Source organism: Sitophilus oryzae, unplaced genomic scaffold (genome assembly GCF_002938485.1).
Source record: "Sitophilus oryzae breed Bouriz unplaced genomic scaffold, Soryzae_2.0 scaffold_85_pilon_pilon, whole genome shotgun sequence".
In the NCBI taxonomy this organism is placed as follows: Eukaryota; Metazoa; Arthropoda; class Insecta; order Coleoptera; family Curculionidae; genus Sitophilus; species Sitophilus oryzae.
Genome location: NW_022147483.1, coordinates 2,165,022 through 2,177,383, shown reverse-complemented (window position 1 = coordinate 2,177,383; position 12,362 = coordinate 2,165,022). Strand labels below are relative to the sequence as shown.

The 12,362-nt window shown below is 33.4% G+C and overlaps 2 protein-coding genes across 2 annotated transcripts; one reads left to right on the top strand and one right to left on the bottom strand.

Moving 5' to 3' along the window:
• Window positions 1-329: 329 nt before the first annotated feature.
• On the bottom strand, window positions 330-10,104 carry LOC115890164 (locomotion-related protein Hikaru genki). Its single transcript, XM_030910326.1, has 10 exons — window positions 9,522-10,104; window positions 9,060-9,266; window positions 7,934-8,025; window positions 7,668-7,830; window positions 7,393-7,566; window positions 6,731-6,865; window positions 5,912-6,055; window positions 5,631-5,852; window positions 4,548-4,739; window positions 330-1,025 (listed from the first exon to the last, which is right to left on the bottom strand). Exons 1-10 carry the CDS (start codon window positions 9,604-9,606, stop codon window positions 823-825), a joined length of 1,617 nt encoding a protein of 538 aa, XP_030766186.1. The 5' UTR covers window positions 9,607-10,104; the 3' UTR covers window positions 330-822.
• Window positions 10,105-11,060: 956 nt separating this feature from the next.
• LOC115890052 (rhythmically expressed gene 2 protein) lies at window positions 11,061-12,350 on the top strand. The gene is made up of 3 exons (XM_030910164.1): window positions 11,061-11,451; window positions 11,548-11,815; window positions 11,868-12,350. The coding sequence occupies exons 1-3, from the start codon at window positions 11,234-11,236 to the stop codon at window positions 12,168-12,170; spliced, it is 789 nt and encodes a 262-aa protein (XP_030766024.1). The 5' UTR covers window positions 11,061-11,233; the 3' UTR covers window positions 12,171-12,350.
• The last annotated feature ends 12 nt before the right edge of the window (window positions 12,351-12,362 follow it).

The window sequence follows — 12,362 nt, the reverse complement described above, 5'->3', positions numbered from 1 at the left end:
TCTGCTTTGTTTCGTAGCTCCAGGGAGTTAAAGTCTTCATTTTTTTTATTTATTATAAATAATTTTTCTCAAAATGTCAGTAATAAAAAAGTTTTTCCTCTTATACAATCCGGGGACATACTGTATATCAGAAATAAAACAAATACTTTAAAAGAACATTTTATTTTGATTTTAACTGTTTTTTTTTACAAATATTCTTCGTTATATACATTTTACAAACGCCATCTAGAAATTTGATGATGTAATAAATCGTTGTAGCTGTGTAAAAATATCAAAATCGTCCAAAAATTGTAGTTTTTTAATGTAGTATTTTTTGATTATTATTTTTTTTTTGTTTCGGATGACTTTATATTTGATACAAAATGAATATTTTTATGGAAGTTCTTTAAGATTAGTAGGTAGGTAATATAATTTTAATTTTAAACTTTATTATAATTACGAGTTTCTATAATAAATTAATGGTAGAGTATTTTAAGCTCAGACTACACTTAGTGTTTTATTTGATACGTTTTGACCGAACCGGTATGACTGACAGGCAAAACATTATGTGTAGACGAGGCTTTAAACGGTGGGGGGAATATAGGCCCAATATTTATTTAATTCTTTGAAATATTAAAATTACGCCGGCTAAATTTTACCATTATCAAAAAAATATCTACAGGTTTTTCTGGACAGTTTATTGTCCAAAAAAAGTTTCCATATTGTGCTTATACTCTGTTAAAAAAACATTCTTATTAAATACATATAATTTCCTAGTATTTTTTCTTTTACTTTATTTGAAATGGTAGGTAACTTTTTAGATATTTCTTTAAAGGATAATCATTAAATTTGTTCGTAACTCGTGCAATTTGGCAAAGTACCACTCCATTCGCCATCAGGAAGACACTTTAATCTTTGCTCTTCAAGTCTGGATTCGAATCCCGGATTACAAGTCACTTGGAGCTCATCGTCTGGATCATAGGCGAACTTTGTTGGATCCACTGACCCGTTCTCTGGTTCGCCCAAGTACGGACATCTTGGTTTACCTGTAAAAATTAAAGGACTAAAATTAATTAAACCAACTTAACAGTTCATGTCAGTAGTCCGAAAAAGTAGCAAAATAAGCGTTCGGAATTTAACGTTTTATTTAAAACTGGCTAGGTATTTTTACACAAATGAAGAAGGAAATTAAAGATAAAAGATTATACTATATCCGTATTGTAGCACATTTTTAGACAACTTCTTTATTTTTAAGATTTTGATGGTCAAACATCAACAAAATATTCCTAATGTTTGGGCTAAATTTTCTCGAAAATAAAGATATTATTTAAAATTCCGTTACAATACGGAAATAGATTGAAGTTTTGTGATTATAGTGATATATAATTTATATGGTTTTGTAACAAATTGCTCGCTATTTTATGGCAAATGCTGAAGCTTTGAGCTGGGAAAGCTGGGAAAGAAACTGCACAAGAATTAATACATATATAGGAGGTAGTAGAAGTACCGAAAGCTGGAGAATATTAAGGTCCCTTCGAAAAGAGAAGACTAAAGATATCATCTCACCAATTACATTACCAAAATGGGACGAATACTTTGCTAAACTGTTGACCGAAGAAAGGGCCGAATATCAACAAACATTTCAGCCACAATCCGACATTCAAATAAGAACCGCAGCTTCTCCACTGAGGATCAATACGAAAGAAGTAAAACAAATTTGCCAAACCCTGAAAAATAGAAAATCGCCTAGTCCAGGTGAAATACCTCCAGAATTACTCAAGTACGGCATGGATAAATTATATAAGCAGCTCGCTAGTCTTTTCCAAAAGTGCCTTAATAGTGAAAATATACCGAAAGAATGGAATACATCATATATAAGAACAATACACAAGAAAGGAAGTAAAGACGATTGCGATAACTATTGAGGAATCTCCGTGCTGAGCTCTGTTTCAAGGGTCTATGGAAAATTGGTCAAAAAGAGAATTGAGGAAGAATACCGGGATATGGAGGCTGAAGAACAAGCGGGATTTAGAGCTGGTAGATCCACGGTCGACCATTTATTTAAACTGACACAGATAATTGAGAAAAAGATGGCAAGAAATCAAGAAATACATCTCCTCTACGTAGACCTCAAGAAAGCATATGATAGTGTACCCCAGTTAAATTGTGGGAAGTCCTCGAGAAAACTAATATCAGCATAACATTAATTAAGGCTGTCCAAGAACTTTATAAGAACAACACTAGCCAAGTAAAGAAAGGACAAACAGTATCAAAGGATTCAGCATAAACAAAGGTCTTAAACAGGGCTGCTGTCTATCGCCCACACTGTTTAAAATCTATTTGGAACAAGCTCTGAAAACGTGGAAAAAAGAAGTGTGAACAGATGGGGATACCATTAAACGACTCGATACTTTACACTCTTTGTTTCGCTGATGATCAAATAATACTAGCTCAAGACTACGAGGATCTGGAATATATGACCCGCAAACTAATTGAAGAGTATAACAAGTGGGGGCTGGAGGTAAACCTTAAGAAGACGGAATATATGTGTATCGGCGGCGAACAACAGAACATAATCCTAGAACAGCAACAGCAAGAAATAAAACACTGCCAAAGATGGTAGCCTTGATGAAGAAATTAAGTGCAGAAACAACCAGGGAAGACAAGCAATTAGACAACTCAACAGTATTTTATGGGATAAGGCCGTATCAAAAGAAAACAATCACAAAATTTATAACAGTTAAAAAAAAAGTTAGTTAAAAGTATCATTAGTTATGGTAGTGAAGTATGGCCTTTGAAAGAAAGAAACCTTAAGTTACTCGAAGCTACAGAAATGGACTTTTGGAGGCGCGCGGCCGGAAAATCGAAACTGGATAGAGTTAGAAATGAAAGAATTCAGAACATCATGGGCGTTAAACACCGAATATCAGAAGACATCAAAATTAACCAACTCAGGTGGTACGGGCACGTACAAAGAATGGAAGAGAACAGAATCCCGAAAAAAATACTCAGTTGGACACCACAAGGCAAACGCAAGAGAGGGAGACCTAGACGGAGTTGGAGAGAAGGAATAGACGGCAGATTTCTGAAATATATTATATATATTTCCTTCGGCCACACACCCGCTTTACCCGACCCTGAGAGCGACCCGAACAGTAGAGCGTAATAGAGTCTTAAAGCAGAACTCAAAAATCTGGAAGACTCCATCTGTAACTTGGAATGGGAATCCTCCAACGATCTAAGACACTCGAAGAAATTTCTCAGGACTTAAGACCGAGAAAAATCAAAGATTTTGCTTGATTTAAGTTTGGAAAAAATGGAGGAACACCAGAACACCTGAGTGCACTCCTCACTGAGTGCGCGAGGACATGAGTTATAACTCAAGAAAGGGGGATAAATAAATAAAAGCCTTCATTGTCAAAAATTTTACAATTTGTAGACAAAGGTAAAGTAAACAAACAAAAGAGAATACAAAACAAGTATACAAATTACATTGTCATCAGTCTTATTGTTTAAAATATACATTTATAAATGTTTACAATGTCAAAGAATAAAAAAATAAAAATAAGAGTCAAAAATATTTAGTAAGTTTATACTAAATATAGTAATAGCAAACATAAGACTAGTGTTTACAAGATCAAATTCGATTATCAAAATATAAGTCATTTACGGCGTAGAAAGCCTTGTCTAGTAAATAAGATTTCAATGCTTTGCGAAATGAAGAAAAAGATGTTATGGATTTGGTTTCAAATGGTAGGTGATTGTGCATTTTTTTCGAGTTGTATAATATTGACCTTTTAACTAACTCTGAGCGTGGGGTAGGTAGATAAAGATCTTGCTCCGCGCTCCTGAGTGGATAAGTGTGAGATGGCCTTTCTTGAGAAGCTGATACATGCTTACGTATTAGGTAAACGGATTCAAATATAAATAAGGAAGGAAGAGTTAATATTTTTAATTTTTTTAAAAAGTCCTGGCAATGAGTTCTGCTGTTTAGTCCTAGTGAATATCGAACAGCTCTCTTCTGGAGCTTGAAAATGCGGTCAAATTGAGTCGCACAACACGTACCCCAGAATGGAAGGGCATATCTGACGTGCGACTAAAAAAGTGCCTAATAAACAGTTCTAGCCACTGAGAAGTTAAGCTCCTTAGAAACAGATCTTAATGCAAAACAGGCAGAGCTTAATTTTTTCGACGATATGCATGTCCCATTTTAGAGAATTGTCTACAACAAGCCCTAAGAATTTTACAGATTTTACGACGTCAATGGTGGTGTTGTTAAGCACAAAAGGCTGCAGCGAGTTTTTATACGACGAAGCTTTAGTTTTAGAAATGTTGAGACTCAGGAGGTTCGAATCGCACCAAGATTTAATGGTGATTAAGTCATTTGATATAATCTTATGAAGTGCCGTGACGTCCTTGTTGCTCCAAGTGAAGCTAGGGTCGTCCGCAAAAAGACATATTTTACCACTGATGTTTATGTTAGCAATGTCGTTAATAAAAAGAAGAAACAAAATACACAATAGAATAGACATACATTCTACATTCTAAATAAAGTAATATTGACTTACAAAATGGTGGTGGATGACTCCAAAATCCCGTTTCGGTGCATATGATGCTGGCTTCACCCTCAAGCAAATGGGCTCCTTTACAAGCAAATTGAACCAAACTGCCAACAGCATATCGTCCACCGTCCATTCCAGGCATTTCCGATTGGATCAAGTGACCATGCAGGGGTAGTACAGGTGGAGGACATTGAACAGCTAAAACAAAGAACATTTTCTAATAATTGTAAATTGAAAAACTGGAACCCCCTTATATTATTTTTCTTTTAGACGCAGTATTAAAAAATAGCTATTTTTTATACAAGACGATAATGCAATTTTATCGTCGTGTATAAAACAATATTTGTTTCCATAGCCAGTTACGTTTTAAAAAATATTCAGAAATTATTATTTCAAGGAATTTATTACGAGTAGAAAAAATATTGTGCTGGGTTGGCGTTGGTTTCTATGTAATTTGACAAATAAATAAAGCTGTCTTTTTAGTTGTCAGTTTTGAGTCAATATTTTTAATTCTCTTTTATGTCGATTGCTGATTGAATTGGAGCCAGAAATGGCTCAAAACGAAATAAGTAAATTACCAACAGATTCAGGCTGAGGCGACATACGCCATATCCGAACTAATTCCATTTAAATCCCGAATAACCTATGAAAAGGAATACAAAAATTTTCAAAAATGGAAGCAATTAAAAAACGTCGAGAAGAAACAGCAGGTGAAAACATACTTTTAGCATATTTTTCTGAAAAATCAAAGAAAATGCAGCCGTCCAGTTTATGGTCGTACTATTCAATTTTAAAAAGTACAATACTGGTCAATGAAAACATTGATATTTCAAGGTTAAGGATAAGCTATACCGTGGAAATTTCCGTAGTAGTATAATAACATCTAAACTTTGTAGATATAGCAAGCTCATGTAGCGGTTACAAACCGAAAAAGTTAAAGTACTATTTTATCTACTATTTTTGATAGTTTTAACATTTTTTCCATTTGATATTTCTAACAATTCCTCAGATATTTGGAGTATTACTGCAGAAGGTTCTTTTGTCATGTTATTGGGCTACTGGGAATACCTATTATTATTGGACACTTACGAACACATCTGGGTAATCTACCACTCCAATTCCCATTTATTTCACACTCCAATCCGGGGATACCGACCAATTTGTACCCCCAGGCACAATTGAAGACTGCTCTACCCCCAAAACTGTTGTTGTGCTCTTCTAACTGCAAATGGGGCTCAGTAAGACCACCTGGGGCACTAAACGATGGACAGCGGACAGGTTCACACTTTGGTACCGGTGCCGACCATTTGCCTAGATAAAAAAATATTCAAACCATTTTTCTAAGTTCTTATTTTAAGTTAGTAATTTACCTGAAGCTTGGCATGTAAGGTTTGGAGCTCCACTGACCATGTAGCCTGTGGGGCAGTAGAAGTAGGCACTGTGTCCTAAGCGTGTGCCTTCGACTCGAACTGTAAGGTGCATCCCGCTTACCGATATAGGTTCACATGTTACAGCTAGAAAAAAAACTCATTACAATATAAAACGTGACAATAAAAAAGTGTGTGTGCACTATGTGCGCATATTTGAACTGAAACTTTATTGTTATTTTTACACGTAAAAAATAGCAAAATAAAACACTTAATCACCACAATACACCAAAACACTTTTACTTTTACACTGGACGCGCGTTTCGCTAACCATGTTAGCATCATCAGCAGAGATGATTATAAACTTCAACAATTATAAACACAGTTTATAATCATCTGCTGATGATGCTAACATGGTTAGCGAAACGCGCGTCCAGTGTAAAAGTAAAAGTGTTTTGGTGTATTGTGGTGATTTAGTGTTTTATTTTGCTGTAAAAAAAGTTTTTACCTGTAACAAATAGTGTAAAATAAAAAATTAATAAATAACTTGTTTCACAAATTTTGTATTAAAATATCAATATTTTTGATAAACACGTGGACTGCTCAAAAATGCTCTGCTGTCTTGGTTCTCACTCTGCTGTCTTGATCTTGGGTAAGTCTTGCATTCGGTCTTGATCTTGGTCTGGCAGATTTAATGCTAGACTTGGTCTTGATCTTGTTCCTGCTTTTTTGCAAGACCAAGGCCATCAGTCTCATTCATCTCTAAGATACACCTGCCGCTGAATCGCGGCGATCACGTATATTAGCGAACAATAAACTTACCAATGACGTGAAGAGTGATACTGTTTGTGATTCCTCTCGGTGTAGCACAGGTAAAAGTACCCGAATCTTGTGATTTGGCATAATAAATGGATAATCGGTATTTCCAGTCTCTTTCTTCGGAAGCTATAGCCCAACCTTAAAACAAAAAATTCAAAGAAAATTTAATATACCTAGTACTCTAGTCATTATCATTGATGTTGGTACACTCAAACACAAAAATGACAGTTGTTTCATTAAGATCCCAAGAAACTATACACAAAATTATAATAAAAAGCACCAATTGTATTTTTTTTGGAAAAAAAAACTAGATTGGGATCTAGACAATCTTAAATTCTAGTATTTACTGGTCCTAATAAAAATAATACAGCAAATTGGTACCGTACAATCGAAAAAAAACGGCTTCCAGTTGGCTGGGAAATGATGATCGATGACATTTCCCATATAATTTTACATTTAAAAGACAGCGATCTTCATTTCATAGCCATCATTTTGACGCCGTTTTTAATACGGTATTTTTCAAATAAATCTAACGCATTTATACTCAAAACATAAATTTTGAAAGATCTCTAGAAATGCAACGTTATCACAAAAGATAAAAATTTGTCCAAATTTATTGTGGGTGAGTGTATAAAAATTAAAAAACTATTCTTTTAAATATATACCTGTCAGGTACTGTCCAAGTGGTGTTGTCCAAGTCCAGTCAGGTGACCCTACTCTTCTGGGATATAAACATTCGAAATGAAGGGTAGAGCCTGGAAAGACCGCTAGATCACCTCCGGGTTCTACACTAGCTGATCCAGATGGGATTTTAATCAGGATTGTAGGCGGAGAATCTTCTACAATAAAAAATGTTGTTATAAACAAAAAGTTATTTGAATAAGTTGATATAATAGATTATCTGCATATTTTTTGAAAAAAAAACTCTGAATGTACGTGCCTGTATAATTTGTAAGAAGTGTCGTTGATACACAACTGGGCAACCTTGTAGACCATTCACCGTTATGGCACCTAGGATTGGCAGTACCCAACAGCTTATACAGTCCCAATTCTCTGCATCTGATTTGTAGTTGTGACCCATGAGGAAATACCAATCCTGGATTCTTAAAATTCCATTATTAAAAGAAATTGTTTTTCTAAATGTTTTTGTGTGTCTGACTTTCTTAAAACTTTGTGATTGTTTTTTATTTTACAAGGGCTACTTACATGTATTGTTATATTCTTAAATGTCACTACAAGATGTGGATTGATGTATTCCAGCTTGCAGTTTTTAAATAACGGCTGAAATCTACCATTATCTACAAATAGAGTATTATCTGTACCATATGATAATAAAAAATGTAATTATAAGTACAATAATAACACAGAATACACAGTAGTTTGTAATTAACCCTGTATTCTGTGCTTAAGAAACTCTCCAAAATTGTACAGGGCCTCTCTTGAATAAGTGCAAGTACAGGGTGTCGCCTCTCTAACGAATCTCCAAAGAGTACGACAGTTTGTATTGAAGTGAAATTTTAAGAGCTTATGTAAGTTAATTTAAAGCATTTTTTAAAATTATAGTGTTTTACAGCCTGGAGTATCAGCTTCTTCAGAGAATTACGTATTTAAGCGACTCTAAATTGCGGAAATTACCTCTACAAGTCTAAAACAAGCTTTAATAAACATCTTTTCAAAGAACAGTAACTTAAAACACGAATTTACCATTTTTTTCGTATACTACAAACAATAAAATTAGAGGTAATTATCAATAAAAGTCACTTTTAACGAAAAACAACGTGTGCTCCTTGATAATTAACATTCTATAAACAAATTAGAATAAAAATGCCCCGAAGAAAACTAATAGAAACGAGTTTACAAGACCTGGATTTTATAAAGTGTCTCAAAAAAAGGTACACATCAACAAAGTTGTATTTTTTGTAATTGAACACCCTATATATTAATTGATTTTCGGATTCTAGAAAAAAATAAAGGTGAGTTTCATTGAAGAATGATATGATTAAAATGTAAGGTTTTTGACATATTTAACATTTTCTAAAAGCGAATAAAAAATTTAAACATCGCTAAAATCTATCTAAATTGTAATTTACCCGATATAGCCTAATATTTAGTTAAAATATCCATTGTACTTTAAATCAAATTAAAACTGGACCCGAAAAGATATACAGGGTGAGACAAAATTAATATTGAACTTTGGTCACTTTTAAAGGCAAGTTAGTCTTTTTATTTTATATTGAACACCCAGTATAATATTCTGGTATTTATTGGAGAATTCAAAATACTATTAAGGTTGTCTACCATATTATTTTGAAGTAAATCATTCTCTACATACCTTGCTGGTCTACGCACAGTGGTCCAACCCACTGCCCACCTATGCATTTTATCTTGCACAATCTTTTCTCACCCAGTGGTCCGATGGACCCAGAAAACTTAACCTCCTTCACATGGGAATAGTCCTTCTTTATTCTTAATTCCCCTTTCTCTGTTTGTGTACCGTTAAGAGCTAGTAGCGGAGGTGAACATGAATCAGAAGTCAAATCTAGGAGGACAAAAAAAAATACAATAAAAAGATTGTTACAAAAAATACCTAAATTTGGAGGATATTTTATATTATTGGCAACGCTGTATATCTTTTGGTTCGTTCTCTATGAGATCTCTGTAGTTTTTTTTCTTATATGGGATACTGTGTATAGTATACCGGGTGTTGCATCGTTGTTTACGATAACTTAATAATTTACGATTCAAAATTTACGATACACGACCCTGTCTAAATAAAATATAGAACGTATCATACCTTCTTGAAGAACCTTGCTAGAAAAAACAGCACCAATCTCAAAATAAACTATGAAAAATCGTAGGGCAATATCACTCAGAATCATATTGTTCTTAAGTTGAAATCCAGGTTGTTATTTGGGTCACCGTATATATTCTTGGGAAATTTCACCACCATGGCTAGATTTCATAACGATGATATGCCACAAAAATGTATCTTTTAAAATTTATGGTTTCTTTTTTATTTTTCACATTCTGTTTTGGTTTGGTTTACAATATTTTTATGTCGCACTCTTTTTCCATCATATTTTCTTTAATCCAGGAGCTTTTTGTGTCTTTTGTGTGTTTATTAATATTTTATATGATATAGAACTCTTGAAAAAGACTTAATTTTGCTTTAAATCGTTCTTTTTGTTAACAATGTTTATTTAGAGTAATGTAGCGAGAAAAATCTTGAAAAACTGACATTGCTAGTGCGTGAAAATCATTGGAAAACAGCTGGAAAATTAGGCTTGCGCAGATTATTTTATGTCAGATTTTCTCGATAGGGTGGAAATGGAAATAAACTAAATTTTATCAGCATGATTATATACGAATCATGGTCTATTTAAGCTTATTATTATTATAGTTTTAAAAGAATAAATAAATTATAGCATTTTTTTCAATAAAATAGTATAAAAAATAATATTACACAAAATTAAGTATTTCAAATTTTTCTTTTCTAGAAAAATATGTATAGGTAAGTAAAAAAAATGAAGCTTATATATACAGGGTCTGGCAATAGTGCGTCGGGCATCTCTGTAGCTCCTATAATAAAAATACTTAAGAATTTTGTTTAAGTGTAAACCTAAAGTATTCAGGAAAATATTTTAACTCCTACAGGGTGGCTCAAAAAAGTATGAGTGGATTGGAATTCTTTTTTAAATGTTTTTTAAAACACCCTGTATATTATTGCATTTTTGGCTTCCTTTCTGATCACTTTACATAATCCTAAGATATTATTAAATTTGTTTTGATATTTTCAGAGATTTAAATAAGTAAACAAAATATGTTTTTCCAGCCTTTTAAAAAAAAATATTAAAAATACAAGAAATGTCCTGAAATCAAAACTGTACTAGGTATTTATTATAGTTGGTCTGTATTTACTGTGCAATATATTATATCGTAATCTTAAACCCTACAGGGCGTTCAAAAGTCTATGCCAAACTTTCTAAAATATAAAGTAATTTTTCTTGTTTTTTTTTAATGGAACACCTTGTATATTATTTTTTTGTTAGATGTAGAATTAAAAAGTGAACATTGTGTGAGTTTATCCTACAGTATAATTAAACACGTTTTCAATTAATAATTTAATACTGCCAAAATAGAGAACTTTTTGAGTCAATTCTAAGAAAATGCAGTTATTTTTTTAATTATTTCATAACAAACAATATAATTTAATTTATTGATTGATTAATTAACTCAAAATATTGTACAAACTTCCTCAAACTCCCCGGTAGTGTTTAACTTGTGACAACCAATTCACACACCCCCGTAGCTCAAGACAACCTTTGATCCTCGCACCGCATCAATATTTTCTTCCATGACCGATTCCGTAAACAAGACTTTTCACAGCACGCTGTGAAAAATCCCCATCCACAACATGAGTCGTGACAACACCGCAAACATCTTGTTTACCTAATCGTTTTCAGTTTTTTCAGTATTTCGCGCTGTTTCTAGGGTTTCCGGCAGACAATGAATCTCTCCAAGCTAAAATTAGTGACTTTTGACGTTACAGGAACCTTATTACGCTTAAGAACCGTCCCTGGGCAACAATATGGAGAAATAGGAGCTATGTACGGCGTTGTGGCTGATAATAACGCGTTAAATAAAAGTTTCAAAGAACAATTTATCAGGATGAGCAACGAACACCCCAATTTCGGGCTTGCGACAGGCTTGGGGTGGGAAAACTGGTAAGTTTTACGTATATTTCGTTCAGTTTGACAACACTGTACCTACCCTAATTTTACGAGGGACTTTCAGAAAGTAAAATACCTTTTATATTCCAGGTGGACGACCGTAGCTAAAGAAACGTTTAAATCATCCAAACTGCCTTTTGATGACGATAAACTTGACAAGGTAGCATCGCACCTCCTTGAAATGTATAAAACGTCAGCTTGCTGGCAACATTGCTACGGAATTCCCGCACTTTTGTCTTATATTCAAAGTAAAAACATTCCGATGGGTGTAGTGAGTAATTTTGATCCAAGAATTCACACTATTTTAACCAATATGAAGCTCAAAGATTACTTTAAGTTTGTCATAAGTTCCTATGAAGTAAAAAACAATTTTTTCTGTAACAGTTTTATACAAAAAAAATGATTTTTAGGTAGGTGTACTTAAGCCTAACAAGGAAATCTTCGATTTGGCTCTCGAAAAGTCTGAAGAAAATCAAATAAAGCCTGAAGAATGCTTACATATCGGTGATAAAGCATCCTTGGACTATCAGGGTGCCAAACAATGGGGTTGGAACGCTTATTTGATCAGTGATAAGAATCTCACAAGTTTGCAGGCGAAATATGACTTTATTGACCCGAATCATGTGTTTGGAAGCGCTTATCAGCTACATATAGGTTTAATGAAGAATTCTGGAGATAGTTTACCCACTCCGGAACAAGAAATACCCACATAACTCAATTTACTCAAACTCATTTTATTTATTAATCTCTTTGTATTTTTTAAACCGCCCCTGTATTAATAGGAGCGAAGTTAGCCTCAAATCCATATGAATTATTTTTTTATTGTTTTTAATTAAGAAACTCTTGTAAATGTAAGAATTAGTTTGTAATTGAATTATACATTTTATCTTAAATATATTTTATTT